Source organism: Balaenoptera acutorostrata, chromosome 6 (assembly GCF_949987535.1).
Source record: "Balaenoptera acutorostrata chromosome 6, mBalAcu1.1, whole genome shotgun sequence".
Classification (NCBI taxonomy): Eukaryota; Metazoa; Chordata; class Mammalia; order Artiodactyla; family Balaenopteridae; genus Balaenoptera; species Balaenoptera acutorostrata.
Genome location: NC_080069.1, coordinates 86,181,161 through 86,205,721, shown reverse-complemented (window position 1 = coordinate 86,205,721; position 24,561 = coordinate 86,181,161). Strand labels below are relative to the sequence as shown.

The 24,561-nt window shown below is 43.0% G+C and overlaps 1 protein-coding gene across 3 annotated transcripts in view; it reads left to right on the top strand.

Moving 5' to 3' along the window:
* Nucleotides 1-24,561, top strand: part of LOC103005929 (TLE family member 1, transcriptional corepressor) — an 87,575-nt gene that overhangs the window by 42,064 nt on the left and 20,950 nt on the right. For 2 of the 3 annotated variants that reach the window (XM_057547917.1, XM_057547916.1), the window contains exons 7-14: nucleotides 550-754; nucleotides 1,494-1,510; nucleotides 14,215-14,331; nucleotides 18,049-18,102; nucleotides 18,588-18,740; nucleotides 20,443-20,587; nucleotides 21,622-21,812; nucleotides 23,282-23,358. In XM_057547917.1, coding sequence (XP_057403900.1) covers nucleotides 550-754; nucleotides 1,494-1,510; nucleotides 14,215-14,331; nucleotides 18,049-18,102; nucleotides 18,588-18,740; nucleotides 20,443-20,587; nucleotides 21,622-21,812; nucleotides 23,282-23,358 — 959 coding nt within the window. The remainder of the gene's footprint in view (nucleotides 1-549; nucleotides 755-1,493; nucleotides 1,511-14,214; nucleotides 14,332-18,048; nucleotides 18,103-18,587; nucleotides 18,741-20,442; nucleotides 20,588-21,621; nucleotides 21,813-23,281; nucleotides 23,359-24,561) is intronic. The other variant, XM_057547918.1, reaches the window with a different exon arrangement.

The window sequence follows — 24,561 nt, the reverse complement described above, 5'->3', positions numbered from 1 at the left end:
AACATTGTGGTAAGTTAACGCAAGAATGCTGGGGTGCAATGGAGTCACCTAGTAACTGGTGACTAGTTGAGAATATAGTTACTGTATTATAGGATGCATATCTGCTCCTCCCCTATTTTAACCTTTCTGAAGTCAGAGTGAGTCTGAAATCTGTGGCATCTTAGATTCAATGATGCACTGGATTTCATCCTTGGAGGCGCTTAGAGATGGAACTAACCACCGTGTGAGGGCTTACTAACTTATCCAGGTTTGCTAATAATCAATAGCTACACTTTCAGGGGCTGAGTTAGGCCAGAAAGTGACAGTGTCAATCTGAGGATTATGTTTTGGGAAGATTATATGATATCAGATAACTGAGCAGATGAAAGCTTTTGATGGACTGAAAGTGCTAACCACATTTTTTTCTCTCTTTCCTCCCTGTCTCTCTCCTTGCTCCCTTCCTCTGTGTGTGTGTGTGTGTCACGTCTGCTCTCTCTCCGGTTGCCACCACCACTGCCACCTCCTCCCTCTCTCTCCCTCCTCTTCCTCTCTTACCACCACCACCAACAGCAGCAGCAGTTGCAAGCTCAGCATCTTTCTCACGGCCATGGACCTCCAGTGCCCCTCACCCCTCACCCTTCAGGACTTCAGCCTCCTGGAATCCCGCCCCTCGGCGGCAGTGCCGGCCTCCTGGCGCTGTCTAGTGCTCTGAGTGGCCAGTCTCACTTGGCAATTAAAGATGACAAGAAGCACCACGATGCAGAGCACCACAGAGGTGAGAGGCCGGGCAAGCCAGATTAGGACCTTGCCCTAACACTCTTACAGTGCTGCAAAGTTTGTGCACCGCTAAAGAAAGCCCCAACCCATTCAGAGAGCAAACAATGAGCTAAGAGGAACTGTCTGTCGCACAGCTTGGCCACTGAAACACAGTTCACCCTGGAGGTTTTCAGGGTTTAACGTGGGCATCTGTAGATTTCTCCATCTCTTTAGATGGCAGGCATCTTGACATCTTGGCAACTGCCTCATTAATGCCAGTGGCCTGTACCATATTATGGAAAACTGTTAACTGCTTAATTGGGTAATTTTCAAAGAAAGTAATGTTGTTAAATGGGGCGAAATAAGAAGTTAAATTTGAAAGTGAATGTGTTCAAATGAAAGGTTTGATAATTGCATCTGTTACTACTTAGTTTCATAGGCTTTAATTCTAGTATGCATTAAATATTGGGCAAAATTGCACTTGACTAATTTTTGAAAAAAAGTAATTTATTCTGTCAAGAAATTTTAAAAAAATAGGCTTTTGTGTATGGTTAAACTGTAAATCTTATGTTTACAAAATACTGTAATTTTCAGGAAATCACTGTATTAGGAATGTGCAATGACTTATATAAATAAAAGCCATTTTTAAAACTGTTTGGGGCTTGTGTTCTAATTATTCCCCCCTTTTTTTTATTTCTGTTCTTGCCTCTGTGTCTGAACGGGCATGTCTGTGCGTTTCTTGGTAACCTCGGGAGCAGACAGAGAACCGGGCACAGTAAGTACCCTAACGCCTGCTGCACATAAACGCGTTCTCCCCCCCTGCAGTGCACCCTCAGCCGCCTTTCTTTAAACACAGGCACAGACACGTATATTCTACTCTCTCACAGCGACCTGTTGTTTTTCTTTTTCTTTCTTTTTTAAAAAAATATGACTGTTTCCCCCCACCCTTTGTCTTTTATATAAAACTTCTATCAGATGAGAGGGAGGCAAAGCTATTTGCTGTGATGACTCACTTGAAAATACACTTTGATCCCTATGTGCCCCAGACCCATTTAAAAAATATGTTTATCATTGCACTTCGAGTCCAGGTTTACCTGTAGTTTAAGAGAGTATTCATTTTTATCTTAAGTCAGTTCTACAAGCAAGAGGTCACAATCCATATGTGAAATTAGTTAGTATTGTGTTATTTCTACCTAAACCATTCATTATCCTCTGCAAATGCATCTTAGTTGCTAGGTTTCCATATCTAGTTTTCTTTTCATAATTGTCCTTGGAGTGTGAACTTGAACTTAACTTTATTTTAGTCCAAAGAACTGAGTGTCTGAGTAAGCTCTCAAAACCAAGGAAATTCAGTGCACGGGTCTCTGTGCTTATCGAGTTCATTTTTTTTCGCCAGCCTAAATCTTACCCATTTTAAATAAAGCACGTTTGATCTGTACGCATATCTGCCGGTTACTTGTGGGGAGGCCTGTCTCTAAAATGCGTCTCTTACATGTTGTGGAACAAACAGAATGAGAAATTGGCCCCTTTTCAGCTCAGATAATCTCCAGTTTTTGCCCCCTTCCTTCCTTCCTTCCTTCTTTCTGAACATGGCAGTATTTTGATATCTTCAATCTAAATATTGTTAAAAAATGGGATACTGAACTTTTAAATCACTCTGATACTTTCTTATGAGTTTGGGGGGACGATATGTAAACTTTTTCAGTTTGAAAAGTTTAGGCACCCCTCCACACACACCTTCTGTGTAGAACAGTAGCTATTTTTAAAATTCTCTTTGGGACAGAGCTTTGTTTACTTCATGTGGCAGGATGTATTGGGGGAATGGATAATGGTGAAAGGATGAGGTAGGTAGTTTTGAAATTATTGTCCTGTAAGTTTTCTTTGGAAAATGTTGGGAGGAGAAAAGAGGGGAGAAAAAAATTAGATCTAGGGAATAAAATTACCTACTCCGAAAGTATGGACCTAAGTAAACTGATTTATGGAGGTGACCTTTCTATTTTGCTGTTTCAGTGCCCCTGTAGATTGTCGTCTTTTCTGCCATGTTCATTCAATAGAGTATCAAATTAAAAACCCTAATCCTGGGCCAGAGAATAGAGATGGCAGAAGATGATGTTGGGAATGCCCACGTGCGTTAGTCTGCTGCATGTTTTACTCTATTGAATTTATTCTAGGTTTGAGACTTTATTTTTATTTCAACTTTATATTATCAGTACTACTGTTCCACCTTAAGTCACGGTATATTTATTGAATGCTTACTATATGTAAGGTAATATAGGAAATATATCTGTAGTGAGGGATGTGTAGGGATATGTAGGTACATGTATCACAAGCCCTTTCTCAAAGAACCAAGGAAAAGCAACAAAAATACTAGAAGATACAAGGCTGCAGAAAGTTTTAGCAAGAGTTCTAGACAGTTGTGGAAGGGATACCATGGTGTATGCCTCTCTGAAATGCCAGTGGCAGGAAAGAGTAGAATTTGCACACTTAAGCTCGTAGAGGCATTTTTCTATAACTCGGTGTGACTGTGTTTCTGAGTATGTCTAATAATCTGTGTGTAATTTTGGCTGGAAGATGTAATCAAGAACTTGATTGGGGAAGTGAGAGTAAGGTGGACGAAGGTTAATGAGTTGTACCCTTAATGAAGTATTAAATCGTTCTTGAATTTCAGGCAGCTGTGGATTGTTTTCAAGTCTAGTTAGTTTAGTTAGTAAGTCCGTGTTGAGTTAGCAACCTGAACTTTTAAGTCCAAATGTGGTAGATACATTGCATAAACCAATCTATAAAATAATATAAAATACATGGTTACTTAATGTGTTATTTGCATGTCTCCTTTTTCACACCAAATTTTTGTCAAGTCTTAATAATAATTTCAAAGAGTATTTCCAGAATAAGTATATATGCTGAGTTTCCTGTGTGATTATTACAGAAAACTAATGGTAATGATAATATAAAATGGAGAAACTACACTAATTTTTAATCTAAAAATTTAATTCAGTCTGTAGAGAGGAAGTAAATTGTTCACTATCCATATAAGTGGGATTTTGCTGCAGTTACATAAAATTAGCTCTCTTCAAACTTGTGTAAAATTAAATATGAGACTCAGTGGGTAATGAGATGATGTGTACTATTAGCTCCTAAAATATTATAGTACTTATCTGTTTAATAAAGTGGTTTGAATTATGAAGTTGAATTTTACTTGGCAGATAAAGTCAATTCATTGCTCTGTACTGCTGTTTTGTTTGTTCCCTCATTGAGGGGTTAAGAGCAGTGGCTATAGGGCAGCGATTTTCAAACCTCATGGTCTCAATCTTTTACCCTTAAAGTAACTGATGACCCCAGAGAACTATTGTTTATGTGTGTCATATATTTTGAAAATTTTCTGGGTTAGAAATAAAACAGATTTTAAAATCACTTAAACAGATAAAGAGCTACTTGTGTTAACATAAATAACATTTTTAATGAAAAATAACTGTTTTCCAAAATTAAAAATTGGAGTGGGAAGAGTGGTTTTGTTCTTTTTTGCACATTTGCAAATGTCTTTAATGCCTGGCCTAAAAGAGGGCAGTTGAATTCTCAGCTTCTGCGTTCTCTTTGTTGCCATACATTGTTTTGGTTTAAGTATTGGAAGAAATCTGCCCACAGAGAGACACCCTCAGGGTCCTTGGACCAAACTCTGAGAACGTCTGCCATAAAGAAGACCAGGGAGTTCTAAAAAATTCTAGGCTGGCATATAGTCTTATTTTTTTTTCCTGCTCTTCTTGCTATGTTGAACAAACATATTTTTTATATCAAGTGCAAAAATCAGGGACTTATGTCAGAGGACATGTGAGTGTGTGTGGATTGTTATCTGTGAGTCTAAAACTGGTTCATACATAGTTTATTTTTAGTGACAGATTATTCCATTTGCTGGTTTAAGGTTTTATGGTAGGAAAACAAATGAACCTTAGTGTAACCTGTTTAATGTAAAACCCAGGAAATAAAGGTGCTAAGGACAGAGAGAAAATATGGACACTATTTTTAAGTTTCTTGTTTCTGAAAGGGATGAATGATAAAGCTAGTAACTTTTTTTTTTTTCTTTTTATAAATTTATTTATTTACTTTTGGCTGTGTTGGGTCTTCGTTTCTGTGCGAGGGCTTTCTCTAGTTGCGGCAAGTGGGGGCCACTCTTCATCGCGGTGCGCGGGCCTCTCACTATCGCGGCCTCTCTTGTTGCGGAGCACAGGCTCCAGACGCGCAGGCTCAGTAGTTGTGGCTCACGGGCCCAGTTGCTCCGCGGCATGTGGGATCTTCCCAGACCAGGGCTCGAACCCGTGTCCCCTGCATCGGCAGGCAGACTCTCAACCGCTGCGCCACCAGGGAAGCCCAGCTAGTAACTTTTGAGAGGTGTATTTTGCTGTTTGGCTGTTTTCTAATTCGCAAACCTTTTTTTTTTTTAACATAAGCCTATTTACCAGAGTGCTACTACTGAGCAAAAAAATGACCTAACAAAAGCCTTTATTTCTTCAGGAGTAATAAAAACTTCAGATATCCCAATTAATTTAAAGATGAATTGCACTAAATTTTGGCTGAAGGGAATGTCCTTTAAATACGTCTACTTGAAAGACCTGGAGTTAGAGAATTGACAAGGAGTTGTATGGCTTTTAAGAAAAATGATAGAATGGATGTTTAAATACTCATTCATTTAACATATTTATTGACCACTTAACTATGTGCCAGGCACTGGCCGAGGCACTGCGTATACTTGCTGTCATTTTGCAGTGATATCTTTTAATGTCAAAGTCAAATTATGTGTTGAACGAAAAGCACTGAAATAATCTAACTCGTGTGATCGTTATTTGGAACATTTGGAAGAGGGAGGAGACTTGAGGGGGCTGTGTGGGAGAGACTCAGAACAGGGACGATCTGTAGACTTAAGGCGGGTTCCTAGTGGACTTCAGAAGGTCCTGGGACCCCTCTAAAATTGTATGCCGAGTGGGTCAGGGCTCTTACATAATGCTGAGGAGCGATCATAACATTCATTAAATTCTCCAAAGGGGTTCCTGGCCCAGAAAAGTCTAAGCACTTTTCATCTACTTCAGAGTTCAGATTGGTGCGTCACCATCATTTTCTCAATAAGACACCAAGAGTAAGGAGGTTGGGTTTCTTTGGTCATATAGTTAATTAACAGAGGTGGAGATTTAGATCATGTCTTTCTGAGGGACCCTGTTGCCACTCCTATAACATTTCTAAAATTATGTTCACATTTAGAACTTATTTAAAAGTAGTTATGACAGCCATCACTTTATTTAATGTAAGGGGGTATCTTTATCTTTTTCTTCTCTAGCTGTTGTACTTCACTAGTTTATCGACAGAGGTAGGACCAGATCCTGGTTACGGATCACCCATCACTTCACTTTTTTCTAAGACGACACTCAGCGATATAGAGAGCAAGGAGGAAATAAGGTGTAAGGCTTGCTTTGGGGAATACTTCACTCTTGGCCTGCTTCTGAAATTTTATTTTTTTTGAATGTCACAGCATCTCCCAGTGGCTCTTTAGGACCGCGGCACTGTGGGTGTGGGGGGAAAGGGGACAATGATAGAAAGAACATGGGTTTTGGACAAAGGCAGACCCCAGTGGAATTCTGGCTGCACAGGCAAGATTTCTCATCCTTCTATGAAGTGGTGATGGTGGCTCTCTGCAGGGTGAGGGTTTAGGGACCACAAATGGGAAGTCATCAGACATAACTGTAGCAAGCCTTTCGGAAAGTCCTCCCTGGCTCTACCTGCAGGGTAGCCAGACAACAGTAAATGCGTCGTTAGTCACTGTCAGTGTAGTTACTTGTGGTTTCCTTTTTAAAAAATGTGTGAGGCTGTTGTGGAGATGAGGGCTCACATGACCGGTGGCTATTCCTAATGATTCTTAGTGTGTCGGCATCACAAAACCCATCCCAGCCTCTTAGGAACTTGATCAGTCTCATGATGCTCGAATTCATCAAAGGTAAACAGGGACCAGGAGGAGGTGTTTTCGCCTAAATGTTGTTGACCTGACTTATGTCAAGGAATTGCCTGGAGATAAAGGATAAAACTGAAATGAATCACCTGACATCTCAATATTAAGGCACAGTGGAAAACACTAAGTTTTCTTACGCGGTTGCCTCAGTAGATTTTTCTTTTGGCAGAATTTAAAACCCTGTGCTTAAAAAAATAGATCTTCTGGGAAAACCAGCATCACTTGCCACGAGAAGGGTTGACCCCCTGAAGGAAGGAAAGCACTGGCAGCTTCTTGCTTGTCGGGGGTGGCGTGTTCCTGGGCCAGGTGGGGTGTCTGCCCGCTGTGGGGCCGGAGCTTGCCAGGCGGACGTCAGGACCTGTGCGTGACCAGAGAATGTTCAGGTCTTACCTCCCTGAGATCTCAGTGAGGATAGGGCATCTTTAAACAAACAGAAAGCAGGTAGAGGCTATTTTCTCCCTCCACAAACTTTTTTAGGCTTCATTTTGTGTTCTGTAATTAGAAACCTTAATGCCCACACTTTGGAGCAGATTTTGTAAACTGTTATTTTCCTTTTGGCCTGATCATCATTTTTAGTATTCCCTCTAGGACCCAGTAAGCGATAAACTTTGTGTCTCGGTCTTTCTGATGAGGAGAGATGGGTTAAGTACCGTCAGATATCCAGATACCACAGTCAAGTCCTGACCCAGTGCTTTCTAGTTTCAGGACCTTTTCTTGCAGTAGAAGCATCTCATCAAGGGCTGGAGAAGGAAGAGCACTTCGAAAACATGCTTCTAGAAAAGGTTTGAAATACAAATTTGATTTTTGCTGTGACCACGGTCCTGATTAGGGGAATGAAGGTGTTACGAGGTCATTTAAAGATTATTTTTAAACAGTTATATTTGTTGTGAGCTCCAGAGTTTTTATTGGTTTTATTTTGTTTTACCTGGAGAAGGAGGGTGGAAGGGCAAGCCGTGGATGTAGCGAGTGATGCCGAAGGCGTTTTGTGGTGTAGTACTTCTTCCAGCCCAGATACTCACTGGGGGTGTATGTCTGTGGCCCCGTTTTATCCTGAGCATCTTCCTGAGTCGCCCATCTGCGTCCGACAGTGCCAAGTTCTTAGATCGAGGTGCAAGAACACCCTGTTTTTTTTGTTTTTTTCACATATTTTGCCTTTAAACAATATGAAAAATAGACATGTACCCTTTAGGCCTGCTTCACAGCCAGTCTTCCAAGATGTGATTTCCACATTTCCACATGTCTCCACTTGCTTCCACTCTTCACTGTTGACAAGTGGGGATCCATTAATTTTATAGGTTAAAAATGCATTTGTCACACAGAATACGTGAATGACCAACTGGACTGCGGCACAAAGTACCACACAGGGTGATGGCTTAATTGGTACCAGGTGTGGATGAGAAGGCACACAGATGTGATGGGGTGCGTCGTCACCTAATTGTTTTAATGTTCACCGAGAAGTTAATTGTCAGTGTAGAGTGTGCTAGCAAATTAGGTTCCCACTGCCTTAGTGTAACTGAGGATAAATGAGGTGTCATGAGTTTCCAATCTGTACCTCTGACACAGACACTTTTCCTGTGAGGAGGACACCTTTCCCAAGGGGAATTAGCATGGCAGCTAAAGAAATCCATTGGAATAATGTGCATTATTTTCACGTTAGGGAAACCTGTCTTGCTTTTGTTGTCTCCATGAACGGGTTTTCCTTTCACATTTGCTGCTGGTGGCTTCAAGGTTTAGACTTGGTCGGCAGAAGAATTGCTTTGAGGTCTCAGGATAGATGAAGGATACATGAATACTCTTATAAAGGGTTTTGGCCACGCTGACAATGTAAACATGCTTTCTTTTATATATTCTGGAGTTTACCTTCCAAGATGCCTCTGTATACATGAACAACCATTCCTGTTAAATTGCCAAAGAAAAGTAAAATTCTTGGAACAAGACTTTAAAGACTATTTTTTATTCATATTAAAGCAGCTGAGTCTCTCTACCTTGGTCTTGAGGGGGGTGAGTGTTCAGAGCATGAAATAGAAACATTATTGTCTAGAATGGTCAGAATAAAGGTGGTACAGAGTCCAACTCTTGACATTTTCTTCTGATTCGACTGAATGCTTTTTGAAGTTCAAAAGACTCTTCTACTTACATGGTAAGTTCTTATATGAAGGTATGGTTTAATACTTGGGTGTTTGCATGTTTATTTTTACTTTAAGAGAATACACTGTCCACTTCTACCCACTGGGTTCACATGCCACCAACTCTCTAGTTAACATGCGCCCACTCAGCAGGGAACGGTTCTCGTGTGTGTTTTTATAAAACATGGTTCACCTATTTGGGAAATGGTGCTCTGGACCTGACCACTCAAGGAGTGCACACCAGTTGTAATATTGGAAGACCTCCTACTTTTTCTTTTCTCTTCTGAGCAGCTTTTCTGCTCACTCTTGTACCTGTTCTTAACCATCACATCACTGTTAGTGCATGAAGTGACCCTCAGGAAGCACAGGGTAACCACAGTGAACAATTCGTCTGTTGTCAGTGCAGTTGCCCACTGAGGTTTTAGGTTCTCAGATATTTTAGATTTTAGGAGGGATGGGTCCCTTCTTGTGGTTCATAACGTTTTCTCTGTTCTTACACCTCATCAAGTCATTTCATGTGTAGTCTCTATATATAGATGAAGAGAAAAGCATACCAGTTGGGCTAACAGGTCTTTTAGACACTCTGTCTCTGGTACTGAACATTTCAGAGGGAACTTGTTTTCTTCAGAGACTTGTCTGGTCTGCCTCTCCCTTTATCGTTTTACTTGGCTCTATTCCCGTCAAGGTATGCAACTTGTTAGGTGCGGAAAATCATCATGGTTTTCAAATTTTAGCTTGTTTTGAAAACATAATGGGTTTTTAGATCTTGATATGCTCAGATTTGTAATATCCCCCATGGGCTGTATAAAACTTCTACTTTGAGTTCTTGTAGAAGACATAAGGTAAATAAGATGATTTTGTTTGGTTCTTAAGAAAATTTTTAAACAAAGGAAAACTTACATACAGTCTGGAAATCCCAGTTCTCAGAACATTTGTAGAAGGAGTCTGCCCAATAATTACAGTATTTGAAAAAGTCTGGCAGATGATTAAATTTTACCAGCTGCAAGGTGAAATAAAACATCAAGTTTCTTGGCTAGAATTAGAGTATATCAGTCAGTGTGGTAACACTACTTCTCATGTTGATTAAAAAACTCTGGCAAATAAAAATTTGAAAGGGCAATTTTACTTGATGAATGCTGTTTGGTCGATACATATCTTTCAAGATATGGACTCTGGGAAGAGAAGGCTGCAGCAGCAAATAGGTCTGTGGAACCACTATTCTTGGTGGTCGATGAGACATGAAGCCAGTGCTGTGAGTACCTGAGCTGCTTTGTTGCTCTCTGCTGGGGTCTTTTTTAGTGTGCATCTTGGGTTGTAAATGGTAGGATTCATGAGTGGAAAACCAGGAACTTGGGACTGTTTTCAGGTCATTTAAAAGTAGGCTGTAAAATGTTCTTTTTTTTTTTTTTTTTTTTAAATGTTCACAATTTTTTTATGGTGGGCATATAACCAAGTAAATCAAGGTGTGTCTGCGATTAGGAGGTGGGGGGAATCAGAGATAGCATGCAGTAGGCATTATTATGTCACATTAGAATATTAAGCTCAATAGGTTAAAGAGCCAATGTGACTTTTAAGTGAGAAGTATTTGGGGGTCAAGTATTTGGGTACAGGTATTTGATGTATATAAACTGAGTTTAAAAATCACTTCTTCTGGGAGCACAGGCAAGTTGACTTAACGGCTAGTGCTTCTTGACCTTAGGCAAATCGCCTCCCCCTCTGAACATCTTCTAGATAAATTGAGGAGGATGAAGAGGATGAATATGTGTTAAGGTTGCTTTGGCGTCTTGAGAAGTTTGGTCCTAATTATCTTCAGTGTTTAGAATGCATGACTTTTTCAGTAACTTAAAGCGAAGCAACCTCAGTTTTATTCTTTTACAAACAGGCTCTTCTTAAATGTTGATTAAATATTAAATTTTAATGTTAAATGTGAGTCTGTCTTCTCCTCATTCAAATCTAACAAATCAAGGTAAAGCCTTAAATTTTGAAGGATCCAAAGGATATTCAGTCAGTACCCAGTATAATCTCTTCATTCTTAAAATATGTGTACAGTGGTTCAGAACAACCATCAAGATGACTGTATTCCACTTCTGAGCCCTGAGGAACATAAGACAGTACGTGAGAACAAAATGCAGCATGAGGGAAGAAGACTTAATGGCATTAGGAGACGTCCAGTACTACCCATGTAGTCACTTTTGGGTTTCTGGGGAGCAAGTGAGGTAACCATGAGGATTAGGGTCACCTAGGCAGTAGTTAAGCAAGACTGTTTTTGTTGCCAACAGCAAATGAAGTCCATTAGGCTGGAACTATTTGCTTAAGTCCAGAACAACAATGAGAGCAGTGTCAGGGCTGGAGGATGTCAGGAACCATTACACACAGCAAGCAAGTTTCATGGGAACAAGGGTAAAAGAAAGTGGTTCGCCTTTGGTGGGGCTGCGGCGTGAGTCAGGCACCCCCTGGCTCTGGACTGTGGCTCTCCCAGGCCTCTGCAGCCCATACTCTTCGCTGCCTTGTTCTTTTTTTTGTTTTGTTTTTGTTTTTTTAAACATCTTTATTGAAGTATAATTGCTTTACAATGGTGTGTTAGTTTCTGCTTTATAACAAAGTGAATCAGTTATACATATACATATGTTCCCATATCTCTTCCCTCTTGCATCTCCCTCCCTCCCACCCTCCCCATCCCACCCCTCTAGGTGGTCACAAAGCACCGAGCTGATCTCCCTGTGCTATGCGGCTGCTTCCCACTAGCTATCTATTTTACGTTTGGTAGTGTATATATGTCCATCATCGGATGAATGGATAAAGAAGATGTGGCACATATATACAATGGAAGATTACTCAGCCGTAAAAAGACATGAAATGGAGGTATTTGTAATGAGGTGGATGGAGTTAGAGTCTGTCATACAGAGTGAAGTAAGTCAGAAAGAGAAAAACAAATACAGTATGCTAACACATATATATGGAATCTAAGGGGAAAAAAAAAAGGCCATGAAGAACCTAGTGGCAAGACGGGAATAAAGACACAGACCTACTAGAGAATGGACTTGAGGATATGGGGAGGGGGAGGGGTGAGATGTGACAGGGTGAGAGAGTGTCATGGACATACATGCGCTGCCTTGTTTTGAATCAGTTTTACAGCATCAAAGGTATGATGAGACATTTCGTTCTGTAACTTGTCTCAATCTTCCATCTGAATGGAGCCAATTTTCAGATAAGCAAGGGTGCTAATTACCAGCCCCATCTAAATTTAGAAGAACTTTCAGAGCTTTGCAAAACGCATTCAGATTATAGGCCTCACTTAAGCTGCTCACACGGGAATTTAACTTCTGATATGGAGACGCAGAAGCCTCAAAGCTTGACAGGCTTACAGGTCTAGCCAGAGAAATGTTATTGTTTCTAGCAGAAATTGCATTGTTCCTAATAGGCGTGTCGTTTACTTTTGTGTTCACGGTACCACTTGACATTCAAAAAATCAGATCATTAAAAAGCTGTCTTTGGATGGCTGAGTGGTTTGGATGCCCAGTGCTAATTACAGCAGGAGGGCTACACAGGGGACCCTGGGGAAAGAGACTAACTTTTAAATTGTGAGCGGACACCAACTCTGTGCTCCATTCTGCTGGGCAAGTGGGTAGACGTCAAGCTGAGTATGATACAGCCTTGCCCTTAATGTATCTGGTCTGAGTCTGGAGGAGGAGACTTCGGGGCTGACATAATCTAGAACACAGACGGGTGTGTATGGACGCTTTTTCCACATGAGCTCAAGCTGCTTCTCCCCTCCCCAGCATGTAAGCACTTTGCAGTTTTGTTAAGTCTCCTGCGACCTGTCAGGCTGTGGGTCTGGGTCAGAGGGGTTAGTTTTTAGCAGACATTTACCAATGTAATTAGTTCAGGGATCCAGCCAGCTCACCTTTCAGCCCCTCACTGAGCTCAAGACATTATTCTGAGCTTCTCTATATTGAATTGCATTGGTCCCTCCCCCCTGCTTTTATGTAAGCCTCCTGGCATTTGTGGAGCTTGAACGGTCGTGAATGAAAGCTCAGCTGCTTCAGAGGCAGCCTCTGAAGTGGGCAGAGAGGCTTCAGAATGCCTTCTGGTTCCCACTTTTGATTTCCTCCTGTGTGTGGTTGAGCTGAGAACGTTCCCATGGTGGGGTTCACGGTTTTCACGGGGGAGTTTTGAGAGCCAGCCACCTGGCTGATTTCCTTGGGCTGGTTAGGAACGAAGACCCATCCGTGGCCTCTAAAAATGGACCATTAAAGATTTGCTCATGGTACGTACTATTGCATTAGAGGTGCAAAATTAACTTAAAGGTTTCCCCAGGCCCCTTCTATTTTATATTGTGGCAGAGAAAGGTAACATTACTGTTTGTTGGCCCTGGACTCCCCGACTTAGTTCTTCAACATCTTTCAGAAATTGGGGTTATCCGGGCTTTGAGAAAGAAAGTTTTTGCACAGCCCATTCAGCATTGTTCAAGGCAGTAACACATCACTGAACAAATTGCCCCCTTGCGTATGCTAATCCCGCACTTAAAAGAACTCATTGTAACATGTTCTGATGCTTTAGCCCCGAGGGGAGATGGGAATTGAAGGGATGTCAGATCGTGTCATGTGACCCTCAAATATCTAAAATGCCTGTTTTCTTTGGGTCAACAGTTCATACTCAGCACATGTGAATGAAAGTATCCTGTGTGGTTTGTGGAAAAGATTAGTCCTTGTTCCTGCTTTTGTGTGTGGGAGCTGGCCTTGCTGTTGAAGATTCACTGGCTGGAATTCCTGCTTTGGGTCTTAAATTTCAGTGCTCTTGGCAAGGAACACCAAATCTTATTTTCAACAATAAATTAAAAGAACTCAAAAGAGTTCCTTCATTGTTACTGTGGAAAATGTGATTTGCCTTTTAGGAAACCATGCTGTTAATCCCACCCGTTCTCTTTGTGTCTTTCTAGAGAGGCACACATTGACTCTTACAGTCACAGAATATGTCTAATAGAGTGATCTCAGGTTTTGCTCATAGGCCATTCTTATTCCTGACCAGGGAGTCTCAGTGGGAAAGAATAAAAACACATCCACATATAAACAGCAGGCTCCCATTTCTCTAACAGCAAACAGAACAGAAGAACATTTTAAGTGAGCAGGGCCTGAAGGGTCCACCAGGCTTTGGATGGCTTGAGTGCATAGTCAGGGTCTCCCTTTTAAGTGCTTAAATCTCTATAAATGTTTGCCATCAAAGTCTTCAGATGAGACGAATTAAATGGAACGAAAGGCCATGTAGGCATCACCTTTCTAAACCAGCTATCACATCCAGGTGGGGTTTTCATGTGTACAGGGAGACCTGGGAAGAAATCTTTGATTAATTTTTTTTGTCTTGCAGAGTAACTCCCTCTTGGTCCCAGACAGTCTAAGAGGCACAGATAAACGCAGAAATGGACCCGAGTTTTCCAATGACATCAAAAAAAGAAAGGTGGACGATAAGGACTCCAGCCACTATGTAAGTAAATAAAGGACTTGAAATAATATTGGTTTGCTTCCTTGCTTAGCTTCTAAGTGAGTATACAAAGGATTCTAAGATCTTAGTGACAATTTCACATCCCTTAAAATAATAGTATCAAGAGGATAGATTCTTACATTGTAGGATATTATTTCCATCTTGAGTTGTAAATTATGCACCTGCCAGGCTCAGTATTAAATTTTAGGCTTTCTGCTGTAGTTGCTCATGAGAGGGAATACAGAAATGTAGGTCTGGCTTCATGGTGTGCAGCCTGTGCAACTGCACTGGCCCTGGTCTTGCAGGGGCCCTGCCTCACCATTGGTTTCATGCTCCGCTCTCCACCTTCTTCAAATTCTCAATTTTGAGGCTAGGGCCTGCATTTTCATTTTGTCCTAGACCTTGCAAATTTGGTAGCCTGTCCTGCTAAAATAACAAGGGCAAGAATTCGGTGTCACCAACTACCTTTTTGGATGCCATTCTGGTAATACATTCAGGCTCGTATTAGGTCTTAAGGCAGAGTTCGTCCTCTTCCACAGCGAGCAGTGTAGTGATAAAAGTCCATGGTAAAAAAACCCAGAAGAAACATTGGGGGTATGTCGTTCAAACCCTACAGATGAGATCACACGACTGGATGTGAGGACTCTTGACTTCGATCTAGCTAAAACCACATTCACGAGGAGAGCAAACCAAGCCAAATGGCCATTGGTTCTGGTCTCGGGGTCATAAACGTTGCAGCTGACAGATGCCTTGTAGTTTCCTTGTGTGTCCCCAAGTGTCTGTTTCAGGATGCACACATTCTCAGGAACAGTGTGAGAATTCAAATTAGGCCACTCCCCGCTGCCCCTGGAGGGAGAAGTGTCTGCCTCTGGCCGGCTGCTGTGCAGGCTGTGCGGAGGTTTCCACGCGACACCTCTGTCTCCTGCTGGCTGGCGTAAGCCGATGGCTAACTGTGGTAACATTTCTTGGGCAACATCTCAAGTTAGCGTCAGGTACTGTGTGCTTCTCCGTGGCTCGTTTCATTTCACTCTCAAAACAACCCTGTGAGTTTTGTACCATCCCTCCATTTCATTGATAAGGGAAGTGAAGCACAGAGCTTTTAGGTGATTTGCCCAAGGTCAGAATTAGCGGCACAGCCTGGAGACAGTCTGACTCCAGGATCCATGTTCTTCATCACCATGTTAGGATTCCCAAAGCAAGAGCCTAGGATTGGACATTTTGCCAGAGGTCCTCAAATTGGTCCATACTTTGTACCATAATAACATCCCAAGAACCCAAGTTGTTGATCTCCCCACCACAGCCCAAGCCTTTTTAGCACATATTTGCCCCTTATCTTTTGCCCAGAGCCAGTATCCCACACAAATACTTTTATATATGGCATCAACTGTTAATAAGCTAGTCAAGAAAGTCCACGACATACAGAAATTTGCAAATTTGCCAATGATAGAATTCCGAGTTGCTCTGTAGGTAAGTTATTTAGTAGTGAGGGATCTAGAATCCATAGCTCTGCATGACTTGTTTGTAACCTGTTTGTACTACGTTATGTCTAGTCGTGTAGGTAGTTGAGGGTGATGTATTGAGATGACGTTGGAGAACCTGGGGCAAAGGACTCAGACCTTAGATGTTTGACGACAGGTGTATACTGTACTGTGAAGGTTTATATTTGCAGAAGGGTCCAGTACAAAGCTAAGATTTAAATTTCAGACTACTTAAGGACTCACTGCACAGTTCTATTATAATAAATTAGTTATTTGCTACCTTTTGCCAGTTTGGTCTGTACATTACATTAACTATTTTTATGCTGTTTTTTTTTTCCTAAAGGGAATCCCCTTTGGCTTATATTTAGTCGCCACCACTTGGGTTTCTTTCTTTTTGTTTTTTTTTTGGTTTGTTTTTGTTTTGTTTTGTTTTTTGGCCACACCATGTGGCATGCGGGATCTTAGTTCCCCGACCAGGGATCAAATCCATGCCCCCTGCAGTGGAAGTGCGGAGTCCTAACCACTGGACCACCAGGGAATTCCCGCACCCTGGGTTTCTTAACACCCGACAACGTTTGTGCTTTTCTGTGGGCTTTACTAAGAGAAAGCAAATTTTCTTTAGTATTAATTTTTTCTTTTATTGCATGAAAATATTTCTTTCAATAGCCTGTTATTTTTAATTACCCAGGCTTCCTCATTGGTTGTAATTTATTGTTATTGCTAGTGAATTGCATGGTGCCTTTATAATGATGACTAAAAGTATATCTAGTAACACATTATTGAAGAAAGTAAATTGGGTCTCCCACACTTAATGCTTTAGGTATGGCTAGATAAAACATTTAAGACATGAATTTAGAGTTGAGGGTACCTTTCTAGCTGGACTTGGGGGCCACAAAAAGCTAATGGGTGACACCTGCACTTGTACTAATATGTCTCAAACATTATTTGTGTATTCTTATTTGACAGTGACATCAGTAAAAGAATTGTGTAGATCATAAACCAGGGGCCTGCTCCTTTTTGAGAATAGGACCCATTGCGATAACCTATTTTTCCGTATGTCCATTGTATTCCTCTGCACTGAAAGACATATAAGGCCTTTTGGCTAAGAAAGTAGACTTCTTCAGCCTGCCCTGAATTTGATTTAGGAGTGATCACGTTAAGTTGAACAGCTTTTCTGAAGCTTTTTCAAACTCAGTGCATGCAACCTTGGCGTTTCCTCTGATTCGCCAATATTATGGCTTCATGTCAAGACATTAAAATTCCTAACATAGGATGCCAGGGCCCTCCAGATACTGCCATCCTATCTTCCTTCCATCTCAAGAATATTCCAAGCTGATTGCTAAAGAGCTTTATTCTTATCATGAGGTTAGATCTTGGTACATTATTCCAGCCAGTAGCTAGCTTTGTTGTTTGTAGTTTTTTGTTTCCTTTATTTAATTTTTTGTAGTAACTAGTGACCCCATGGGAACAGGGTTCAAGTTTGTCTTTTTAATTTTTTTTTTTAAATTTTTGGCTGTGTTGGGTCTTCGTTTCTGTGTGAGGGCTTTCTCCAGTTGCGGCGGGTGGGCGCCACTCTTCATCGCGGTGCGTGGGCCTCTCACTGTCACGGCCTCTCTTGTTGTGGAGCACAGGCTCCAGACGCGCAGGCTCAGTAGTTGTGGCTCACGGGCCTAGTTGCTCTGCGGCATGTGGGATCTTCCCAGACCAGGGCTCGAACCCGTGTCCCCTGCATCGGCAGGCAGGTTCTCAACCACTGCGCCACCAGGGAAGCCCCTAAGTTTGTCTTTATAATTATGAATTGTCCATGAACACTAGAATTGTTGGCAGCCTTCAAGGTGATAACACAAAAAAGCAATGACGTGAAGTTGTGTTCTTAATTTGAAATCCAGTGGGGAAAGATCTCTGAGATAAGGATATGCAGATTTCCGATTATAAGAGAGATTCAGCTGCTACAAACATTTATTGAGCCCTTACTGTGTGCCAAGTTTTATGGCTTGCCATCACCTGTTGTATACACGTTGTGATTGTATAGCTGGTGTGCTGCTGCAACGGGGTTTCCTGCCTGGGTCTTTGCACCTCCCCAGTTCAGATGCGAAGGGGAGACGGTGGTATTAATTACCAGGACTGGCATTCTGGAAGGGAGCCCAGGTCATTTGCTAGTCTTTCTGCTACCAAGAACTACAGAAATTTAATTGAGCCTCAAACCCTTTAGTAAATGGCATTAAAATTTCTTTTTTTTCAGGACAGCGATGGTGACAAAAGTGATGACAACTTAGTTGTGGATGTGTCTAATGAGGTAACCATTCTCTTTATCAAACTTTATTTTCAGAGTGACTTGTGAGAGAAAGGAAGTGGAACCACCATATTTTGGTCTTTTGCAACTTTACACATTAAGGATTTAATGGTTGTTCATGGATGGAACAATAAGTGTCTAAAACCAACACAAACTTTTGTTTCCTTTAAAAAAAAAAAAATCTGTTTCCCTAACCATTTTGGTTTCCTAAGTTGGTGTCTGGTGCTCCTTTCTGTCCCGTGCCCTCTGGGCAAAGTATTTGAGCATGAGGGAAGATATGATTGTCTCTAGATTTGTTTCTTTATGGTGTCTTCATGGGTGCCCTCGCAAACACCATCCTATTCATTGTAATAGCAGTATTAGGTGCACACCCTCAAATCCCCCAAATCTAAAGGACTTTCAGGGCTCTCCTTTAATTTGGCGAATTGGTGTGGAAAGATCCGTCCATTATAAGTGAAATCACGAGCCCTTTGCTTGTGCTTGTTGAGGACCCCTCGTCTCCACGAGCAAGCCCCGCCCACTCACCCAGGGAAAATGGGATCGACAAAAACCGTCTGCTAAAGAAAGACGCCTCCAGCAGCCCGGCATCCACCGCCTCCTCGGGAAGTTCCACTTCTTTGAAATCCAAAGAAATGAGCTTGGTAGGTCATAAGAACTGTCACTTGCCTATTTAGCAGTTTAGTTTTCTTGGGGAACCAGAGGTTCCCTAAAGTATTTGAAATGTGGGGTCTTTACTAATTGAGAGTTACATTTTTTTTTTCTTTTTTTTTTTTTTATTTATGGCTGTGTTGGGTCTTCGTTTCTGTGCGAGGGCTTTCTCTAGTTGCAGCAAGTGGGGGCCACTCTTCATTGCGGTGCGCGGGCCTCTTATTATCGCAGCCTCTCTTGTTGCGGAGCACAGGCTCCAGACGCGCAGGCTCAGTAATTGTGGCTCACGGGCCTAGTTGCTCCGTGGCATGTGGGATCTTCCCAGACCAGGGCTCGAACCCGTGTCGCCTGCGTTGGCAGGCAGATTCTCAGCCACTGCGCCACCAGGGAAGCCCCGAGAGTTACATTTTTAAGGGTTTAAAAGTGAAGCTCTTCGTTCTGCTTTCTGTCCCCGTGGTGATTACTTTTGCCCTCTGGGGCGTCTGTTTTGGGCCATGATTAGAGAGAGATAACAAGCTTCCATGCCCATTGCCTTCTTACTTGGGGGCTATGTTCCTGGCATAGGCTCTCTGAAACTTCCTAGTTGGCAAACGGTTCAAATGCCTTAGGTCCTAAGAAGTCCTCATTTCCTTAAGCGGTGCACTTCTCCTGGTTTTAGACTGACCCATCGTGTTGGGCCATGTTGTGATTGGGTTGCTGGGCAGATGGTGATGTACTCAGGGCGGCACCAGGGGAAGCCTGGAACTCGGGGAGGGATGCGGGTACAGCAGGCCCATTCATGCTTCCAGTCATTCAACAGACATCGTGGAGTATCTCATCTCTTCACTAGCCATAACTGCACCATAACAACCCTGCAGTTAATCCCTACATAGTCCCTCAAGGCATTATCCCATTTCACTGATGGGGAGGGAAGCTGGAGGAATTTGCCAAGTTTACACAGCTCGTCAGATCCAAGGCCAGAGGGAGCCGGGGTCTCTCTAGCCCAAGTTCTTTGCTACCCCAGAGTGCTTCTCAGACTATGAATAAAAGGGCGTGAAGGGTTAAGATGCAGAAGAAGATGCCCTGTGACCCTGTTACTATCTTGACTCCTGAAGGCCCCTGCACTAGCGGGTGCCACTCTGGTTACGTAGGCAAATGGGTGCAGCTGCTGAATGCCAAAGAGTTATTTTTTTAGGCACATCTGTCAAAATGATAGGACTAGGTCTAGGGCTTTTGCCTCTGAGATGCTAGTTTGCTTCTCATCAAATTGATGGCTCCGCTGTCTCTCACTGTTAGTCTCAATCCCACTGCCATTAAGAGGCAAGGGTAGAAAGGGAGTCCTCCCTCTGATATTCTCGATGACCGGGGCATTCGCTTCTGAGTGACCGGGAACTTTCCTCTGGGTGGTCATCATTCTAACTTGGCCTAGATCCAAAGTCCACAAGCCTGATGAAAAAATACTTATTAAAATAAAATCTGCGGAGGAAGGAGTGTGATCATGTTCTGTGTCTCTAGCTAGAGTTTTAATTCTGGCAGGAAGAGGAAAGGTCAACATTTCTCCCTCACAAGTTAATGCTGTCAACATTGTGTGGATTTATGAAAATTGGCTGAGGGAGTAGCTAGAAGGTGCCCAGTGTCCCAGCTGCTGTTGTGATAAATTGTGTAATATGGCTTGGATTAAAAATAATACTCATTTAATTTGTTTAATGATACCAGCATGAAAAAGCCAGCACGCCTGTTCTGAAATCCAGCACACCGACACCTCGGAGTGACATGCCAACGCCGGGCACCAGCGCCACTCCAGGACTACGTCCAGGCCTCGGCAAGCCTCCAGCCATGGACCCCCTCGTTAACCAAGCGGGTAGGGCATTGCCTCTTGTGGGCTGTGTTTTGTTTTTCCCTTTCCCAACCTGATTCGTCAGTTCAGCTCTCATGCAGTTTCCTCGTGAATATGAGATAGACTTTCTGCCCCCCCTCCCTCCTTCCTATCTATGAAAAGCCATGATAAGAAACAGATGTTTGTCCTTGGGTTTCAGCAGCTGCAAACTGTTCAGTCTCTGACTGTTTACATTTGGCTTTTCTTTTATTTCCAAATAATCCAAATCCCAGGGACTTCAATAAAGTTTCTGATAATTATTCTGCATGTAAGCTCCTTACCAAACTATCATTGTGTGTCTGAGTTTGCTAATATTGACTGAGACAGCCTGTCTGACTGGCCCAAGTGTGCTTCTTGCTTGCTTTAGTTGGCCGGTGTTCTGCCGGTATATCCCTCGGGAATCACGGTCTCTCCTTCAGGAGAAATTGGGAGGGTTTCACTGGGACTCCAGCCCCTGAATAAACTCATAACTTTTAACTTTATCTTCCTCCCTGGCAAAGGAAAAATGTAACACTCTGGGCCCAGAGGAAGAGAGGCCCCAGGATACTCCCGCTAAACCTGTGCTCTGGTTTACATAAATCCAGGATCAGGTTTTCATTTGGAATTGGTAGCAGGTAATGGAAAGTTTGGGCTGAAGGAGAAATCTTGGATTGTATCAAGAAAACCTTCTTTTAAGTCAACAGGTGGTGCCTGTGCCTTGGTTAGCCTTCTGTGAATTGGGTACAATAATGCCGCTTAATCTCCCTGGTTCCCAGTGTTGCCCAGTGTTGCCCAGTGTACCGACCAAGGAGGAAATGTGTGGGCAGTTCTTCCCCTGGGGTCCATTCTTTCCTGGAGATGAATTCAGCTCCAGGGAAGAAGGGACCCTGTGTAGGATTTGGAGTTGGTACCCCTCTGCTCCCCCCAGCCTTCTCTCCTCCTTCCCTATAATGAAGGGCACTGAAGAGGACCCTGGAACTGATGGTCAGGCTGGACCTGAGCGGCCAGGTGAGTCACGTGCAGCTTGTGCTTCCTTGCAGCGGCCGGCCTGAGGACGCCCCTGGCGGTGCCGGGTCCGTACCCTGCGCCTTTCGGGATGGTGCCCCACGCGGGCATGAACGGCGAGCTGACCAGTCCCAGCGCCGCCTACGCCAGCCTCCACAACATGTCGCCGCAGATGAGCGCGGCCGCGGCTGCGGCCGCCGTGGTGGCCTACGGGCGCTCCCCGATGGTAGGGATGGCGGGGACAGCAGGCAGGCAGCCGTGGGTGGGCGCGGGCGGGCGGGCAGGACCCGAGGAGCGGCCGGCGGCTTGCAGTCCCCACGCCTGCAGACAAAGAGACCCAGTGTCCTCGCTGCGCCCACCTCCCTCTTGTCCGCCTTCATCGACATGCCGCTTCATTAAGTTAAGGCCAAACGCTTTTTGTTTTACTGTTTTTGTGGATGAAAAAAGGCAGTGTTTAGGAGCTACTTCAGCGGTTCAGGGGACATCTGGTTTTCTCCCACCAAAGTAGATTTTTTTTTTTTTGGAAGGCGATGAAATGACTCAAGTAGCTCACAGAAGCCTTTTCATTCGTTTCTTGAAGTTTTTTTTTTTTTTTTTCCTCTTTAATTCTTAAGAAAAAATATTTGAGGAGCTGTAATTTTCTCATTCCATGCTTATATTATTCTTTAAACCCAATAGCGTGACTTAGGTGTAAGAAGTGATCTCAGCTCAACAGGGAGAAATACAAAGGGGCTGAAACCATGGGGCAGGTTCTCCTTCTTGTCCTGCCTTCTCCCACTGTGTAAATGGCCTCATGTTTGACCAGGAAGAGACAGAACTGCATGTGAAGGGGAAAATTGACTGTGTAGTCCTTGACTGCATCAGGAAAAGGGACTAGATTGTAACTCATAGCAACTGAAAGTCCCTAAATCATTTCTGTTGGCTGTTTGAAATATGTCACGTGCATTTCTCTCCTCTCCCTTCCTCATTACCTCCAGTAACTTGGGGTGATAGTAAAGTTCATCATTTTTTCCCTTATGTTGTACTACTAGGAAAGGCTGTGCAGTGGAGGGCGAGATAATTTAAAGCAAAGGGGGCAGCTGAGGGACTAGGTACCTTCTTCGTTAAGGTGCACAAAATAGAGCGTCCATGCGTGAATTTCTAAGCAATGGCTTAGACCAGTGGTATGAAACGGGGTGATTTTGCCCTCCAGGGACATTTGGTTATATCTGGAGACACTTTTGTTTATTAGAACTGGGGGATATTATTGGCACTGAGAGGGTAGAGGCCACGGATGCTGCCAATTATCCTGCCATTCCCAGGCCGGCCCCCAACCAAGAACTATCTGACCTAACACGTCGATAGTGCCGAAGTTGATAGTCAGGTTGTCCTGACTCAGCGTATTGCTCTTTGTACTTGTTTGGACAGATAGAACATCCTAAGTCCACAGGGCGTATTTACTGTGGGAAGCTGGTTCTCGATGCACGGATCAATCACACACCTTCCTGCTTCCCAAAAAAGAGTGTCTTGTGGTATTTAGAGCCGGCTATATTATTTTTTTGCATTATCATCGTTCTTTTGAGAAATGCTAGCACATGTCCCTGTTTCTGTTTCTGTTGCTTTGGGGATTTCTGAGTTTCTAGTGAAAAGTCTTTAGGTGTCACAAAGTGCCTACCCTGCATAAACTGAGTCTGCGATGCCTTATTCTGTTTCCAGGTTGGGTTTGATCCTCCCCCTCACATGCGTGTACCTACGATCCCTCCAAACCTGGCAGGAATCCCCGGGGGGAAGCCGTAAGTACCTCTAACTCTTCGGTTTTATTGTAAAGGCGGTTACTTAGTCATGGGTATCAGCAGACTCGAATTCCAAAGGGAGCACAGGCTTGGGCGTTTCCAAGGAGATTTCTAGTGTCTTTTCCTGAGGAGTGTTAACACTTGCTATAAATAGGCACCTGGTAGGTGTCACGCCTCTGTCTTCGCACTGTGGATGATGTCATGCATTTAGTTATTTCTGGAGAGAAGCTGTTGGGGACAGGGACGAGGAGGGAGGCGAGAACCAGGGGTGGTTGGTCCTCCTTGCTTGACCCTTCCTCAGAAAGCTGCTCTGCGTTGCCATTTGGTTAGGGGGTAGCTGCTGGAGATTTTCCACAGGACTGTGTTGTGGGCAATAAGCTGTCACAAACTTGAAATCTCAGAAATGTGAAATGTGCTATTTCTTTACCCGGCTCAGTGCCACCTTTTCCTTATTTTGGTCAAAACGGGAGTTCCTTGAAAGGTAAGTTCTGTTGGATGCCAACATCGGGGGTTGACCCCCCCCTCCCCAGGAACCCCAAGTAAAGTTTTGCTGGGTGCCTTCCTCTGAGAGATTATAAAGTGCAACGTGGCTTTGGTGGGGAAGCAGGAGATGTAGGTTAAAGGGCAAAAGAGCATTCAGAATTTAAAAAGCCCTGTTGGTTATTCTTCCAGGGTCACTTAAAATCACCTGTTTTCTATAATATTGGTAATTAGAAACGTGATTTCAAAGAATTCCTAAAGTTCTCAATTTTTGTACAAAACAAACCTGAAATGTGAGAGTCTGTCTTACTTCTCAGCAAATACTCTCTTCCCCTAGGATAGAAGATGGCAGAAAGCCAGTTCCAACTCACTGATTTTTCCAAATAGAGGTACATGTCACAGGCCTTCAGGTTTTTTTTTTTTTTTTTTTTTTGGTTATACCTTCTACCTTCGAGTGGTTGCTTTCAGCTATTTCTTATGCATCTGTTGCATATTGCATTATTTTGAGTGGTCCGTTCAACTACCTGGTCATCCTTCTGTGGTTTTTATTGCAGCCTTGCATCAGACAAACCAATAGCATGAGGAAAGATGGAATTCCTTACCCCGTCATCTGCTTTTAGAAAGCAGATTCCCATTGCTCCTGTTTTCCTGCGTTATAGTATCTATTTCACGGTAATTTGACTCATGATGAAATGAAGCTTTGGTTTATACTAGGAACTAGTA